The 18855-nt window shown below is 35.6% G+C and overlaps 1 protein-coding gene across 11 annotated transcripts in view; it reads right to left on the bottom strand.

Moving 5' to 3' along the window:
* Window positions 1–18855, bottom strand: part of OXR1 (oxidation resistance 1) — a 275796-nt gene that overhangs the window by 24424 nt on the left and 232517 nt on the right. For all 11 annotated transcript variants that reach the window (XM_069005341.1, XM_069005350.1, XM_069005340.1 and 8 more), the window contains 3 exons: window positions 17563–18347; window positions 13525–13693; window positions 10258–10420 (listed from right to left, as the gene is read on the bottom strand). In XM_069005341.1, the coding sequence (XP_068861442.1) occupies window positions 10258–10420; window positions 13525–13693; window positions 17563–18347 (1117 nt within the window). The remainder of the gene's footprint in view (window positions 1–10257; window positions 10421–13524; window positions 13694–17562; window positions 18348–18855) is intronic.

The raw sequence follows: 18855 nt of genomic DNA, 5'->3' as shown, positions 1-18855 counted from the left end.
CACTTCATTTACTCCAGCAACTGTTATTTCATGTCAGACGAGTTATTATCCAAATTCAGAACAACCACTAAAGAGAGATTTAGTCAGAAACCTGTACACTTTATATGCTGCCACTCTCCTTAATATTCTTTCTACTGTCTTGCTTAACAAAAAATTATACCAATATGCCTTTTTATCTTTCTGTAAAAATATTACACTTACACATTAGGTTTATGAACATTCATTGAAGAAAAAACCCAACTTCAAGAATAGAGCTTTTCTTATCCACATAGCAACATTTAAAAAATATCCTCATATGTAGATACTTCTGTACCCTCTTTATACAGTTTGACTTTTTACATGTTAAAATAACCTGTTCTCTACCTCTCTCACAGCAAAGTTGATCCTTATTCTCACAGAGTCTTCTTCAGTTCAAACTGTCCTTAAAAGCTGATAAGTATTGTTTTTATAACATAGCTGGACTCTGGCTGAAGTTCAGTATTGGTCCTAAGGGAAACAATTACAACAAGGGATACTACTACTTTTTAAAATATCTGTGCAAGTTATACCTATTTAACTATGTATATAGATATATGTTAAAAAACACATTTTTGGTACACTAAACTTCAGATACTTTTTACACTGCTACAGGGTATGCTAAAATAACATTTCAATTAATTTAGATATTATATCTCCATTCTATTCCACCACCACAGAGGAAAGTTAAGAGCCTATTACTTCAAAACTGTATTGTTAGGAACACACATTTTACAGAACCATTTGCTGCAACAAGTCAATTTCATATTTTGCAAGTATCCTGGCTACAAATAAAGATAAAAACAATACCTAAAAGATAAAGAATAAAACCCTATTAATAAATAAAAAATAACCCCCCAATTCAACAGCACATTGAAAGAAGTATGCTTCAAAACCCAGTGATGTGTAATTCTTAAGAAGAAGACAGTAAAAAGCCTGTCACAAGGACAGTCTAAATGAAAACTATCTTCCAAATTTACCAGTGAGTAAAAGCACAAACAAGTATATTGTCAGGATCATTTCTTCCCTATCTCAAGATACCATTGTTCTGCAAGTCTCACTGAAAACCTTTTCCTTTAGATACTACTACGTATTAAATAGTACTACAAAGTCTGTTTGGGGAAAACAACACTGAAAAAATTCTATTCCCTTTCATAAATCTAATAAACTGCAAAACCAATGTTACTGGTCCCTCCTTTTCATTATAAATGTGAGAATGGGAGTACAGCAGACTCATGTCCATGAATTTAGAAGTATTATCAGACCTTCATATGGTTGACTGGCTTCTGAGAAGGTAATGGTAAGTCAGGAAATTTCCACTTCTCTAATTATATGCCCATGCAAAACTCCTGTTCCCAGTATTTAGCTATAAAGCACATTTTTTTGGTGAAGAAATGCATTACTCCAAGGGAAACGAAAGGAAAGGAAAAAAATCCCACTTTAAAACTGCTGAACCCCTTAATGCTCAAAGTAGTTTCTCTTATCTAATGCCAAAGGAATACCAGTAATTAGATTATGTTCCAAAGATAATGAAAATTTTTGACTTTGCATCCTGTTCACGCATTCAAAATTTAAACTTACAGAAACTGCCTCTGCACCACAACATTTAAAGACTGCAATAACAAACATGAACATACTACACTGAAAATTACCAGAGTGCATTTATGATTAACTGGCTGGTGCTTTCTTCCCTTCTTCCCATACCAGAGACGAGACATTTCCCTTCTAAAAATAAAATGAGACTAAAAAAAGAAATGAAACAAAAAACATGGTTCAAGGCTGTTTGAAAGCATTCTCTGTACCTGCTGTCAGCTCCAGGCACAGGCAGAGCCCCGCGACGCTGTGACAGGATAGTTTGGCTGGACGCTCACATTTGACTGACAAGGCAGGGAACAAATGAGCGAGTGTTCAGCAAGGGGATGTATCGCAAATGATGACGATACACAAGGAGGAAGGTTTCCTGTGCTCAAGTGTGGTTGCAGAGCACTAGTTTGTTAAAAAGGGGAAAATATTTAAAGATACAGAACTGTTATTAATATAAGATACAGACTTGTTTGTACACAATACTGGGAAGCACAAAAATAATCCCCAAGAACTGTGTGCAATATTCTGTTACAACATAATTGTTCATAAACAATTTCTAATGGTAAAATGTCTGCATTCAATATTAAACTAATAGTTTGTCTTCCTTATGATGACAACTGTATATAAACCCTGTCAGTCATTTCTTAGAGTCCAGAAGAGTGGTCAGTGAAGATTTAAAATATTATTTAAAAAAAAGGGTTTTAAAGCATTCAGAAACTGTTAGGCTTGAAGCCTTTTCAGTTTGTAAGCTAAAAGAAGAAAATTAATTCTTTTGTCTGTAACCTAAATTTGCTATATGGGTTAAATGCTAGTCCCAGCAAGAAAGTATTTTTGGACATGATTTTTGTTTTTCCCCTTAAGAAAGGCTGTTTACTTAAACAGGCATGTGCAATAGTAAAAAGCATGACAACCCTTCAAGAATTTCTCTGTAGTAGCACTTGCAGTCTTTCTACCCCACACCCAAAATGAAACATCCCCTTTCCCCCATCCAACATCCCCCAAAACAAGCAACAACCATAAAAAAAAAATCTCCACATCACCCATGTTTCAAGTTCTGTGCAGAAGTATTAAATAGGCCAGGGCAGCAACACAACAACATTAAATCATTGCTCACTCAGGCTGTTGCACTGCGATCTAAAAGCCATGACATCCAAGCAGAGAAAACCAGGACCAAAACTTGTATTTTACTGCCAACTTTATAATGGAACACCTTGGCTTGCAGTGTATAATATTCTTTTTGATAAAATGTTTTTATTTTTAGTAAAACCTTTCCTGGGAGCTGGCATCTCTAAAAGTAAATTTGTTCCAACTTATCAGAACTATTGAGGTGGGAAGTAAAAACATTTTTATTACTGAAACACTGAAGCTGGGATTTAAGAAATTCAAATATGTAATAATACACTACATATATAGTCAAATGGTGTACAATTCCAATAATAAGCCATACGCCTATTTATGTGCTTGAGGTTTTTTTGTTGGGTTTTATTTTCAAATAGTAAGTGAACTAATACTGAGGGTTAAAACAAGAATGAAAACCAGAAACCCTTAAAACTGTTTCAAATGAGAATTACCATCAATACAAAAATATAATACAAGCTACAGACATCACCCCCTTCTCTGCCAAGTCTGGGTAATCTTAAAGGAATGGAGAATATGCAGAAAAAATATTTCAGACTTTCTCTGGAAAGGAAACCTTTAAGGCAGAAAGCAAAAGCTAGAGATACAACTAACTCTTCCACAGCCTACTTTATCAGTCATCTTTTCCCTGCCCTTCAGAAAAATAAAAATTCCTCCCTAACACTAGCCAACACGCTGTTTCTCCAAAGCTGGGGAAGGAAGAAAAGAATCTGATGAACTGAATTGTTTTTTGTCCTGAAACATTTAATCTTAAATAATTATAACAATTTGCTTATAAGTTTCAAGCTTCTCTCTAAAAAAAAATGGCTTTTCCCAGAGCTTCTCAAAAGGATTTTGAAAACTTGCTCAAAAGAAAAGAGAGCAATAAAATTCTGTTAGATCTGACTACTCAACTTTTTCACTTAATTACAGCTGCAAAGTTTAATGGGAATGATTGCACAAGTAACTTTATGAGACCTCCTGACAGTCTGTTTTGCTGCTCAGTCCTGCAGCAGCAGCTGCCCCCATGAGCTGGCAGCTGCCCTCAGCTGGGAGCATCTGCTGCAGGGTGGGGTAGGAGAACCTGAGCAGCGCCAAGAAACAGCGCACTAGGAAAAGTGGCAAAACTTGTCACTTGTGACAGATCTCCACCCCAGCCACAGAAAGAAGCCCACATGAGAAGTCTGACCCCAGTAGCACCACTTGGTTAAAGATTAATAAACTGCCCTTTTATTTTCTCATTCATTTGGGGATTACAGTACGGATCTGTTAACTGGAATCAGAATCTCGTATCTTGTTGCAATTAACATAGGCCTTGCTATCACTGTTCTTAATAAAAGATTCTAGTGAGGAGCACCAGCTCAGATCTGACACCCGTGCAGAACAGCAGCAAACACATAGGAGCATCCACCTATTTCTTACATAGACAACAGAGCAACAGAAAATGTATCTAACCACACCAAAAGCTAATCTTGTTATTGTCATTGTTAATTCATAACCAAGATACAGATCTCTATACAGTCAATGTGCATAGTCCTTTCTGCAATTGTACCTCCCAACGTTGTTTCTTCTAATAAACTAACCTGTCTCAAAAAAATACTTAAGTAGCAGCAACAAAAAAGGAGAGTGACAACAAATAAAGTTACAACTTATGGAATGTCTTATTTCCACTCCAAACCAATTACCCAGTTTACACCTTTTGCCATACCAGATTTCAAGTTATCAGCTGACAAGATTTCATAACACTGAAACAGGACAGTAAGCATAGCAACCTCAACTTTAGGAGGAAGGCTGGACACTGGATGTGGAAGAAGGTTTTTGCAGCTGGATAAGATGGAACTATTTTGTTTCACTTAGTCGCTAACAGTGTCCTGATACCACAGAAACAGAAAGTCATAACACTGAATTCTACAATCCTTACATTTAATAATCATGCTTTTTGAGTGAGGTTACAATAAGAAAAAATATATTTCCTGTGCTCCAACCCTCTTAAGAAAGAGGGGTTAGCCCAGAACAGTAACAGGAGAGGCTGGAGGGGCATAATTACTCAGTTTATTTGCAATTTGCTGTTGATTCCACATGAATAAGTGTCAAGTTCAGGAGCAATGAAGTTAGAATGCAGTTGAAATTTAAAAAAAAAATAAAAAAACAGATACTGCCTTCTATACAAAATTACTACTCTGTCTTCTACAACAAGTGGGTCTTCGTAAAAATTGTTGCAGGTGAAGCTAACGTGGGATTACAGCTAAGTAATGTCTGATCCCTTTTTCCTTTAGAGGTACAAGAAACACCAAAACATTACAAAAAGCTACCTCCTGTAGTGTCAATACAACATGGACTGGCACAGCTTCTTACTTGGCTGAGAAAGCTTCCATAAGAAAGGAAGTCTAATTTGAGAAGTCATCGCTTGTTTCCTGTTAACAGCTTAGGGAAAGGGAGGGGGAAAAAAAGGAAGCATTTTTCCATTACACAGTTTTCCTGAGGATTTTCAAAGGTTTGCTGAAAGCCATTAAGAATGTCAAAAGCACAAGCTTTTTAGCTGAATGGCTTTGCTTTAACTCTTAGCAGAGGGACCATCCCAGATCCCTCTATGAGATACATAAAATAGCCATCAATTTCAATTGCATGTTCATAATTCCAACTACAGGACAGCTCCAAGTCATTGAAACCTCTGAATTTTCACTTACAAGTTTTAAAAAGATGCAAAATAGATTAAGTGGTGAAAATAAATACAGCAAAACAAGAAATACCCTAATGCATGAAGTTGAGAGACAGTACAATATCACTCAAGTTAATTGCAAAAGCAAGAATGAAAGTTACCAATCTCTGCAAAGAGCATTGGATCGTGTAAATGGACACCAGAGTCCCTCTCTGTAACCAAAACAAATTAACAGAAACATTTCTACTATAGCATATGACTGCTGGAATTGAAGAGACTCATCCTCCAGTACCAGAGCAAAGCCTATTAAACATTCTGTGGTAATGCACAGCAATACATGCATAGTGACACATCCAATTTCTTAACTGACAATACACGACGTAAAAATAAAAAAAACATCTAGCTTGTATATCCAATTCATTATCATAAAGAGACAGCCTTTCAAGAAACATATTGGAAAAAATATTCTTATTCTGACGGCTCTTAGCACGGTGCATCTTTACACATTCTGTGAAATGTTTCATTCAAGAAGCCTACAGGTTTCAGGCTTCCTCTTCTCTCTGCTGATCCAGTATTATCCTGCTTGTCGTACAGCATTATGTTCATACCACATTTTAAAATGTAAGACACAACAAGCAGATGTTGCACCAGCATCCAAGCACTGAAGTATAGAGTTGGGAATGGAAGCAAATTTATAGACGAAACATGATTAAGAATACAAAAATTTAAGACAGCAGTGCATTCTAAAACTGCAATATCCATTTTAATATAGAAATGTTGTAGACTCCAGTCCAGATCCAATAAAGAATTTAATGCCTGAAAAATGTTTCAAGACTGGGATATTGGACACAGGTGCTTATCTAACCAGGAGACAATTATTGTTTGTGACCTTCATGTTTCCACAAATACACAGAAATAGAATTCTGAGACACTCCAGAAGTTACAGCTTTGTTAATGTTGGAATGCTGAGTGTCCAAGTCAAATACCATTTCAAGAAGACAGAACTTCAATTGCAACTAATGGTTTGATCTAGTAAGCATTTTCAAACCACATCTAAAGTTCTAACTGAAATTCAGTTGGATGCATTACTACAGCATGCTGCTTTCCAGAAGCATTGTATCTCTGTTTTCTACAGACATTCAATAGGCAAAACCAAAGGTAATTACTATGAAATGCAAGTTCAGAACACGACCCACCATGTCTAGGAAAAAATATTTGCAAGTACCTATCAACTCATGCTTCGTTTTGGAGATTAACTCCTAGACTGTTTTAAATCAAATTAATTTTCTGTATTTCCTCCACAATGAACAAGCTAATGAAAAAAATGAAACAGATGAGCTTTCAACTACTTTAAGACCAGCTTGGGGCTTCTAAGACAAAAAATTTCCTGCTTTCAAATATCTTGTGAATGAGTATTTAGATTTACATGGACCTGAAGTATAACTCCATCTTGAGTAACGGCAATGAGATCAAATGACAGGGAAGGGGAAAGGAAGAACCAATGCTTTAAAAAAGAATTACTCTAATGCAGAGGAATTCAAGGGTTTTCTTAACAGATTTCAAGTTTAAATAGGAACCTACTATATACACAACTTGAACTTAAAAAGGAAACAAGATTAGACCATAAGTACCAATGAAGTTGCTTCTGAGACACTGCATAACAGAAGGAGTCAGCTTGCTGTCAAGTCTTGCCATGTTTAGATGCATATACAGAATATGCTTTGGAGAAAGAGTTTGTTTATTAACACATAACAGTATTCATCATTTGTGCTAACACATACAGAAAGCCATTAGCACTTGAACTTAGACACATCAAGTAAAAAAAGAATACCATGATAAATATACCTTTATAGGCCTGTAGCTCAGTACAGATGGCAAAAAAACAGCACCAAAACAACCCCAAAACACAGCCAAAACAAACAAACAAACCAACCCAAATGACCCCACACAACTCAAAACACTCTCTTCCTTGGTGTAAGCCCATTCACTAAAGCACAAGATAAAAGACATTTGAGAAAAATGGATGGGGATAACACAACTGAGAACTTAGCATCACAGTTTAATTCCTTAGATAGTATATCAAATAAAGTTATTGCCTATTCATTTCTAGTGGACGCCAGAGACAAGTCTTTAGCATGGACTGATCTTAAGTGAAGAAGTACCCTTTTCAGAAAGCTTTGCAAATGACACAGGCAGGGGCCTCTCAGGAAGACAGACACTGAGCAACATCAGCAACAGCAGCTCCAAGGTGCCTCAGAGAGATTGTTTCAAACTCTAAGTAACCGTGAATTAGTCACCTTTACTGATGGTAATGTCAGACAGAGTAGATTCACAGTTATTTCTTCTAAGTCAGTTATCTATCAAGGGTGCAACACTATAAAAAGAAAAAGTTAAAGGATTCACTGGAGTTTTTTTTCTGACACTTTGTACAATGTAGTATTTGATTATGGTAGAAGCAAGCATAAGCAGATGAAAACTGAAGTTAGAGTTCAGTCCTATTCACTGATAAATAAACCAACATCTACTACTTGTTTCATGTTACTGATCTTTGCCTTTGCTTATTCTTCCCATATTTTCTTTTCCACTAAACAAGCACAGGTTTTCTCAAAGTCTATTGATAAAAATGCACCTGAATGTATTAACAGAACTAGCAAAGAAACAAAAGCTGTTTCAGAGCACCACACCTGGGTTACCCATTAATCCTCTTCCCTGTTTTTCTAGTTTTAAGATACTGTACAAAGACAGCAGGGAGAACACTTTTTGGAAAAGAAAGGTACTCCACTACCTTCATCCTTTGGTAGATCAACTTTGTGACGCATTTCCACTTCCCTTCCACCCCAAGTTCTCCCACCCTTGTGATCTGAAAAAGGCAGCCTGTTTTTCAGCCAAATACCCACAAAAGACTTCAATTATACTGTTCACCTGCTATTTTAGATTGTATCTGGAGCAAAAACTCACAGAAGAAAAGCTTGTTGCATTGTAGGAAGGAGTATACTGATCGACAATAACGACTGAAATTAAGTGGAAATGACTATGACAACAACAGCTACAATTCCCTGTATTTACTCATATTTTTTAGCATACATGTTAAAAGCCACTAAACACAGTTTCATGTAATGACAGGTCAAACCATCTGGTACTGTCATTTCAGATTAAAAAGTTAGTTTTAAACAGCTTTCAGATTAGTGCTAAAAGTTAGTCATAGGAAGTCACATTACTCAAACTAAAACACACAAAAGACCACATTCGCATATTTCTTGTACTTGCATAACATATTTTCTTAATAAAGTTATCCATCTCACTAATCATACTAACTTCTAAATTGGAAAATTATTATTTGATAACATTAAGAGAACCAAGCTTGACAAATTTCACGTAACACAGAAATTACAATATTTTTGAAATGTTTCCTATGACTGTTTCCAGAGAAGACCTAAATACAGACTTAAGGTGTGGCCTCATTCTGTGGAAAATAACTTACAGATATTAATACTTGCAAACAATGTACTGCCTCAACTATCTTCAGAAATAGCTTCTAAAATTTACAACATTCAATAATGAAAAATCCTTTTCACTATATTCTATAGAAATTGTTCTGTAATTATATTAAGGTGCTAAGCTACTGAAGAGCTCACTAAAAGAGAGGTATACTGTGCTTTAAACTATAATATAGATCACTTTCCACTGATCCTCATGCTCCAAAAGGCCAAATTTTAAATGACCAAATACTTGTAAAGGCTTTGAGCAAGAGTCAACAAAATACACTGTTGGTAAAAATACTCAATACATATGCTGAAAATATGAAAGTTCAAAAGATTTGGTTTTATGATATTAATTTCAATGTCTCAAAGCAAAAATGCTTCATGCAACATCACTGAGCTGAAGGGAGTGTGTTTTGCAACCATGGCCTAATACTTCAACTAGCTAAGTTTGAACTCTGAATTCAGAGTTCTATGGTTCTAACTTTTGGAGCTAAGCAGAAAACTACTACCTGTCAGACTACTGCAGTTCTTTAAAATTTCTTTTACACTCTACATAAAACACAGGTGTAGACTTCCTTAATTTCAACATGTTCCACTGCAGGGTGGGGGTAGAGGAAAGAAAAACAAAAGAAATCTTATAGTCAGAGATTGCAATTGCTGTCCCAAGACTCAAATTACACAGTGCTGATGGGATACTTCTACAATATATAACGACAAGAATCATCAAACTTTTGAACAACACTTGAATGTACAAGACTAGAAGTGCTTTAACTGCATGTACACTACAAAACAAAACCATGTAGACATGTAAAGATGTGTCCATAGAAGCACAGTGGACACAGATTCACATGAGAGAAATGTGCTTATTATTAAAAAAAAAAAATGAAGAGATAGTTACAATTACAATATATTTCTAAAATTCACTCAACAACATTTTAATGCATTAATAAGTTATAACTGACAAATTCATTACTAAATTATTGAAAAGACATGTCATTAATAGCTGTTCTTTTCCTCTTTTATTGTTCCATCCCTTTTTTAGAGTCTTACCAATAAACACTGAACAATCCAGATACATGAATAATAGATATCAGGAAACTGTCAGTTTATGAGACTGAAAATTAAGTCTGCAAATCCAACTTCGTTGCTGTACTCACATTCCTTTCCCTAGGAGGTTTAAGTTACAATTTGCTCCACACAAAAATCCCTTGCAATTGTGAAATGTTGACCTGACCTGATGTTAGAGCAAAGCACTAGGATGGCATAAACGGAACAGCTGTGATCATGGTAATCAGACTAATAAAGTGCTTTGTTTTTTCTCTTGGAAAATATTTAACATTATTTTAATATATTCTTATGAATGCAGTAAAAAAAAAAATCTTTGACGCTGCTCTTCCTTACCTCCCATTCTTTAGCAGCATCCTCAGTACTAGATTCTTCACTAGTTTCTGGCTCTTCCTTCTTTTTTACCACTATAAATCCAGGTTCCCGAAGAGACTCCCCAGTATCTTCTGCATATATTTCTGGACTCCACTGGATAAAGAAGACATACAAGTGATCTGTCCTAGAAAAGTCAAGTTATGATACAGGAAAGAAAAATAAGGTAAGTTTTAGGTAATGTCTAATAATATTAAGTATTTAAGGTTAAAATAAAAATACTATTTAATATTTTACTAGATATTAGAGACAGATTTGGAAAAAACCTAGCTAGTTCTTTTTTTTTAAATTTTTAAATATATGAAGCTGACTCTGGAGAAAAAATGAGGAAGCAAGTTGGCAATGCATTAGCTGTGATTTTATATACAAGTACAGTCTTTCAATCTGTCCCATCGGATACCTTTGCTTAAAACTGAAATAACTCTCAAAACTCTAAGACTTTTCTATTTTATTTAGAAAGAGTTACATAAAACCAAACAAAATTGGAATTTAAAAATGTCTGCATGTCTGTTTTCCCCACTCCTGAAGAACAGCTGAACACTTCCAAGACATAATCAAAATTATACAAATTGTGGGAAGTACTACAGATGTGAGGGAATATGGATGTGAGGGAATATGGCTGAAAGCATCAACATATATATATACACACACATATATATATAAAAATCATGAAATCACAAACTACAGACTGTTCTAACCACAGTAAGTACCAAGATTCAAAGTTACCTCCTTTTAAGTTATGTGCCACAAAATGGCATTGTTCTCTGGTTTAGAAGAGCAAATTCACCCAAATTCACAGATGGAAGTTATTTGCAATCCTAACAGATGTCAGTCTACCCTGTATTTGCTGCAGGTGCATAGACAGAGCAATCAGGAAAAGGACTTGCAATACATCCACTAGTGTCTCTTCATCATGGAAAAGAGATTCAGAGCTAGAGCCTTACAGCTCTGGTTACAAGAGTTTGAATATTCCTATGTCTTTCTTCACAGATATTTGCTACATCTGCGTACCATAATAGCATGAAGAATAATATTTGAACCTTTTGTTCCCCCTTCCGTAATAAATCCTTGAAAAACTGAACACTGGAAAACCAGCAAGAGATACAGAGCTGCAAAGTCTCTGAAAAGTGCAGTTACATTTTTCATGTGTCCCTGCCTAACAGGGTGCTGCACACAGGTATGTAGTAAAAGTCTCTGAACAGGGTCAGTTATTTAAAATCACCCTTGTTAAGATTAAGGTTCCTGGTTAACAATAATGAAAGGGGAAAAAAAAGGCAAATCTTTCTCTGGCAGTAGGAAAGAACGAAACATTCTGGATGCATTAGATTAGGTAAATTCTACCACAGAAGTCCAAACAAGAAGCTGCAGGTTCCTCATGCACTGTAAGAGGCATCAATTTTAAGTTGTCATACAAGTATGAAGTTTTTTCTTAAGTCCCAATTTTAACTTTTCAAGAACTTGGAATTATGTATAATTATAGCAGTTAAAAAAAGTACATGGAAGCTTGGTGCTTAAGTTAGCCACTCCTTCCCAGACTGGCTCTTTTGAGTTGAAGAACACTGAAATAAAGCTGGTTTGTCAGATACCTACTTTTCTGTCTTTCTTACTACTCAGTGACAAAGACAACTGGATTGGCGCTAAGTATTTTGACCTATGCAGACTAGCACTCAGCAAGGTTAACAGGGAATTAAGAGAATGAACACCCCACTACGAGGACATAACTTTTTCTTTACAAAAATCATAGGACACACATTGCATGAATAAAGAACTGATACTGGTACTATACTGCCCCATTCAGTTAGAGAGAGAGACCCTTCATAGATGAAATAATTTCTAAGGAGATCAGTACAAGACTGCAAACTAAGAACCATTTCTTCCAAAATAGGTGATTAATTCTGCTTTATGCTGAAGGTGCTCGATTCATCAGAAAATTAACTAAAGAGACAGTAATCATTTTAATTAACTCATCTAGACATCATCGCCATATATGAAGCATTTATCTGTTTTCTAATTAAATATGATACTAACAGAACAAGCAGATTTGAGTTGACTGTAACCACGAGAGAACTCCTGGCCCAGACAGGACTAACTGCAGCAGAATTAGAGGGACAGACCTTTGACTCAAAACTTTGCATCCTCTCTGCCACTTAAGAGGTAGCAGGGGTGATGTTTAAAAGCAGGTTAGTGATGTGCTCGCACAGACTCAATTCTACGTGCTGGAAAAGTATAATAGATGTAATTTCTGTCCATTACACATTTCCATCCACAGTGGACATGAAACAAAAAAGACTACTGCCTTTCTTGTTGCAGCCAAGTTCAGTATAAAATGATTTTATGTCTGCAATCAACCTTTTCTCCTTTAGATTAAAGAACCCCACTTACTTTCTAATTTTCTTTATATGTTACACTTTCTAGGCATTAAATAGTCTTGCTGTTTTCCTCTGGACTCTCTTGAATTGATCCATATCTGTCCTCAACTGCAGTGCCCCAACTGAACATTCTATGTCATTCAGCTCCAAAGAAAAGATGGAAAAGTAACTTGATCATTGTGGGTAGGTATTTATACAAGGTGATACCTGATAGGTTTTTGTTTCTTTCTTGTCCCCCCCAGTCTTTGACAAGGCACTAAAAACCACTTTTGGGTTGAAAATAAGTCACAGTTTCCTACCAGTAAAGATCATTTCAGAACACAAGACTGTACCAGTGAGTGAGCACGAACATCTCATGTCATTGAATGAGTTCAACAAATTTAGGTATTTTTTCAGTATACATGCTTAAGTTGGTTCATGGAAAGGTTATTATGTTCCATATATAAAGATAAGACAAAATAACTCAGCTAGCTCTTCTGAACTCAGAGAGGATTTTTACAAAGTTTCCAAATAATGGGAAGCACAGATAATGACCAAGATTTTGCTGCAGAACTTACTTCATCCACCAGACACCACATGAATCTTTATTTACTCGTTACAAACAAAAGCCTAAATAGTATAATGAGAAAGTACTTGCCAAACTTACAAATAACTCAAGCAAATCAGTAAAATGTCAGTAAGGTAATGAGGTATTCCAATGGCAATTACAATACAAGCCAATCAACAATATCCTCAGACACTGACCCTTTTTGGTGATTATTTAGAGACACAGTCACTGCAAAATTTTGAATGGTGCAGAAAAAATAAAAAGCTCAAACAGCTACTGGCAATTGCTGATTTTTACAGTTTACCTCCTTCTTACCTTTCTTGTGGAACAGCAAACCAGTACTCATGTTTTTTGTCCCTTTGTGCATACTGTTGCATTGTTGCACTTGCTTGAGAAACAAATGTTTTTCTCATGGGTTTTCCAACCCTGAGACATAGAAACTTGTGAGATCGATGTCGTCTCTTTTCTTTCATAACAGAAGAACCTATTAATAAAGGCAAAGTTAGCTATCCACAATGTACTGAAGAGTTTAACTAATTTTATATTAGGCAATTGAGGTATATAGGACAATTGTATAAATAAGTAATGGGAGAGGGGGTAAGATAAGTAGAAATAATTACCTGCCTTTTTTGTTATGTAAATTGCATCAGCAGAATTAACTTCAGAGTACAACACACTAAATAATTCTAACATTCATTTCTGCTTCCAGCTGCAGATCACATTATTATAGCATTTCATCCATGCTTGAAAATATTCGGAAGGTATTCTTGATGCAGACTCTCAACACAGAATCACCACTAAACCCTCTTGATGCATACTCTCAACACCCTTCTATCATTAAACAGATATCTCACATACATGAAAAAGATATTGTCTGAAAAAAGTATTTTGGCTCGATTCACACATTTCATAGCTGTTCATTAGTTACTTGTCATTTACAGGAGAAATGTTCTGGCCCTACTGACACAGGATTAAGATGAATTTTAACTTGTTAGCTATATCAAACACCTCAATGGTATGAACACTACCTCAGGATGAAGTATACTGGATGTTTCAGGGCAGGATTTTTCTCTCTGGTAGTATATTTAATTGAACTAATAGAATTACATGATTACCCTCAAGGTCTGAATTGTCAAGTCAGCACAAGGTGAAGGAAGAAGCCTTCTTAAAATTGTTTCTTTACTAGATTAATTGCCAAAATCCTCCAGCCATAAGAGATTTTTTTTAAAGCAAGAAAGGAAAATGTAAATTTAAGAGTTATTATGATTAGTTATGACAATAAAGGGCTTATCCTAGCTCTGGTATTACACATACATACAGATAAAGTTTCAGTTTCCCAGGACACATCTTTTCTTTATAGCTGAAGTTCTCCTTCAATGTCTGTGCAGACCACAGATCCACTAAGCACAGAAAACATCACCTTCTTGCTCTATAACATTGCAACTATGTTTTCTCAACCAGATTTTCACCATACAGTTTAGAACAGCACTGTTCCACAAAAGAGTATTTTTTTCTAGTAACTATTTAAATGCGTGCCTCCGAATTTTCAGGCATATTTTCAGTCAACATTTTAGAATTATACCTGCAGCATATGATATAGTAACTTAGTCATAACGTGCATTATTTGGAAGAATTTTATTAATGTGTAAGCTCAAAGGCAAATTTCCAGATCGAAAAGAAAAACACTAAAAAGAACCAAAAATAAAAAAGTCTGTTTCATAGGACTGGCACGTGAACTCTGTGTCAGTGTTATGTAAGTACTCTTCAAATGATCTGTTATTTGTGATTTTGGTCCTTCAGAGGCAGCAGATTAAGACTTCCCTGAGCTCAGAGAAGTGGTATTATGGCTCCAGCTAGCAGACAGAATAAAAACAAACAATTTTGCCCTGTCCCAAGTCTTAAAAGACTATTTCAAATGCTTTTTTTTTGTGAGTTCTCCAATACCATGTTTTACATTTGATACAGAATTAATGAGAAAAGATTTCAGCAATGGCTACTGTGTGTCTCATGCTTCTTGTTTTTCCTTTCAATCTCTGCCAATATTCAGCTAACTAAGCAGCAAACAGACATGTGATCATTAATGATATTTTAGCTTGTTTATACACATACAAAATTATAGACCATTACAATTTCTCCAAAGTATCAACCACATCTAGCTTTGTTTCAGTCCAGTGCTTAACATAAGTGTCTGTAAAAACAGAGGAGTATAATAGAGGCTTGGGCAATAAAAAAATTTAAAATAGATACAAGCAAAACCTTTTTAGTTATTCTAGTCTGCTCAGAGTTATCTACTTGTATTGCATCACCTGTTCAACATTCAGAACAAACATTCAGATCATTCCAAACCCAGAAACATCTGACCTCCGCAACAATCAAAAAACAGTAGCTCCCAAAACCTAAATTCTCAAAACTATCACAATAGAGAAAAAATTCAACTAATTCCTGCTATATAAATAAGAGAGACAAAAAGACTATCTAGGTTAGTTAACGATCTAAAACTCATAGTATGACTACTTCAGAGTTTTACTTGGAAGCGTTTACTACATTTCAAATGTTAAATGACCTGGTGTTTTTAGTGACCTATTGTTAATAGATGTCATATTCAGTCTGATGGTTTTCAGGAGTTATACAGCAGATCTATGACTTTTACCTTGGTTCTGTTTAATCATGCCTGTAGAAGGTTCACCATATCTATCTAGGTTGAGAAATATTAATCCATAATTTACTGGTTCATTTGCATTCTGATAATACAACATGCAAGAATAACAAACATGTAGTAATTCCTACTGAAGTTGGACTGAATTAGTACAAATCTCCAAAAAGGATCTTGTGCTTTTTTTGTTTTTGTATTTTACCCCATCAACCTTGAGTGAGGCAGTAGCACCATGTGAATATAAGGTTTCTAGCCAGCACTCTTCTGTAGGACTGTATGCAAATGCTTTTTTCATTACATACATATATATGTATTTACTCCGCAAATATACAGATCACATAGCACATAAGAAACCTGGAGTCATTCAATGATACAATCTTACAGAAAACCAAAACTAAAGCATTTAATGCAACTGAATTACAAATATCCATTTGAAAGAAAAGCAGCAGTTGTGTCAAAACACTTAATACCTGAATTTTTTTAAAGTCACAACCAGCAACTACTGCTAGCTGACATATTTGCCAGAGGACTACTTCTAGTATTTAGGGCATAAAAGTAAAACTTATCACAGAATGATGCAACTATTCACCTGCTTCAAATTTCAAAATTCATTTATTTCCTTAAAAGAAGGAAAAAACTCCAACCAACAACAACAAAAAAAATCAAGCAAAAACTACTATATCAGATTTTGAAGTGTAGATGAACTTCTGTTAACCAAAGAATGTACCTCTATTTGATATAATTTCAACTTTAATAATTAACATAAAGAATTTAACCTTCAAATGCACTTCACTTATCTTTAATGCCTGTCACACACCAATAGATTTTTTTCTAGTTTCCCAAATATTGCACAATTAAAACAGTTATCTCCCTTACTAAGATGGGAAGACATCAGAAAGTAACTTAGGAATTTTTTAGAAAGCAAAATCAAATTCATACAAAAGCATATTTAAGCTGTTTAAAGGCACAGCATACTTCTATATGATAAAAACTTGGACAAACTTTAAGGGTAACTCCCAACTAACAATCCCAGGCCCTGATCTTTGCAGAAGAATAAAGGTACACAAGAAATAAAACCTAGCTGTTCCCTGTATCCATAGCACTAGTTTCTTAGCATCTAGCTCTTATTTGTCATGAACAAAGCTTTTTGGATGCTTAGTCTTGTTCTAATCAGCATGAAAATATGACAAGATGCATTCTGAAAACATCAAACAATGTTAAGACTCTAGTGTTCGTTGCTTACACCATAAACCTTAATCACAAGGCAGACATGCTATAACATCAAATTAATTCCCTAAAATTCCTTCACACACGTACACTGGGATCAAAATTTAAGCAACAGCTAACTGATTGCCAAAGAACCTTTTTAACTGTGAGCTGTACAGTGACCAATGCAGCACCCATCTGATTTTACAGGTTTAAATCTCTCCTACAAAGATACTGTGATTTAATACGACCATACAAATAATTCCAATGAGGAAGAATTACAAAGTTATCCATGTTCTCAGTTTCCTATGCAATATTTTCTCCACTAGTTTATGTAAAGTTTAACTTTGGCATATCTTCAAGTCAATGAGAAATATAACCAGCACACGGATAGATATGTTGGACAGAATGAAAAAACCGCACCATTAAACTGAAGGGTGACACATTGTAAATCCAAAGGTTAACACTGTATCCACAAATACCCACTGACTCACCTTCTGACCGCCCATCTCCTGCAGATACAGTTTTCTGACTGATTTCTTTTTGCGAATCCTGGTGCATGTTTTCTCTTTGTTGTTTTGTTTGTTGCATAGTGTGGGTCTTCCAGAGCTTGCGGAGCTCTTCAACTTCTGCCTCTGAGTCTTGACTTTGCTCTCCCACTACTTTTCCTTTGCTAGGTGTCTCTTTCTTTTGAGAGTTTGTGGTATCTTCACAAGCTGGACATTCCTCTTCCATCTCATTATCTGCTTTTTTTCCTAGCGAGGAACCCTGATCCTTGCCCACTTCTGCCTCTTTGCTGTGCTCCTCACTACCCTGTGATCTTTGCAAAGACTGCTGGAGGACATCTGCATTGTTTTCACCAGGTTCTTGTCGCCCCTTTACAGACATTTTAGCACTTTCTGAACTTAAGTGGGTACCAAGCTGTTTAACACCTACAACCATTTCGGCACTGGGCTTTAAGTCACTGGCAGCTTCATTTGAGTCTGAAATGACTGTTAAACATTCAGCACTAGTGTGGTTTATTGTTTGGACAGATTCCGATGATGCTCCAGAAGATTTATCTTGCCGAAGCTCATCTGAGGAAACAAGTTCCTCACGTATTGGAGAGAGTTCTGATTCTGTGAACACATCTTCTGAAAGAGACTCCTCTGTGCTTCTTGGGGCAGTACTAGCACTGTCATTGCCCGTGTCCCGAACCCTGGAATCCGTGTCATCTGTATTGCTCTTTGCAGCTTTCTTGGAATGGCCAAGTTCCCTTACTGACAGCTGCTCTACATCTCTGTTGAGCAAAATAGGAATGTTGTTATAACAGGTACCTCTAATATCAAAGCTCTTTTCTTCACTATGTTTTGTTTAAGCTCTAAAACAAATGAACACCCTAAAAACCAACTTAATCCAAAGCATTACTAATAAACAAGCATAAAATGTGATACTGTAACAGTAAACACGGTTGATCTTTTTGCCAGCATGACACACCTGGGACTGTTAACATGAAACTTGTATTAAGCTTTTGCTGATGGAGTAATTTTGCTTACAAAGCATGTGGATTAGACTTTAGAATTTATTATCTATTAGACCAGGCCATTTCCTTAATTCTTCAGGATTATGCTCATAATAGGTGCTCTTATACAAGCATAACGTAAGGTTCATGAAATCCCTAAAACATCTGTATGTGATCAGACATTTTTTGTCCAGTTTCAGCATAGATTGTGGCTTATATATAGAAACCATTTAACATGAAATTGTAGTTTTAAGAATCAAAGATTCCATTGGGTTTATGACCGTTT

Source organism: Aphelocoma coerulescens, chromosome 2 (assembly GCF_041296385.1).
Source record: "Aphelocoma coerulescens isolate FSJ_1873_10779 chromosome 2, UR_Acoe_1.0, whole genome shotgun sequence".
Taxonomy (NCBI): domain Eukaryota; kingdom Metazoa; phylum Chordata; class Aves; order Passeriformes; family Corvidae; genus Aphelocoma; species Aphelocoma coerulescens.
The sequence above is the reverse complement of the archived record's forward strand: the minus strand, read 5'-3'. Positions and strand labels throughout refer to the sequence as shown.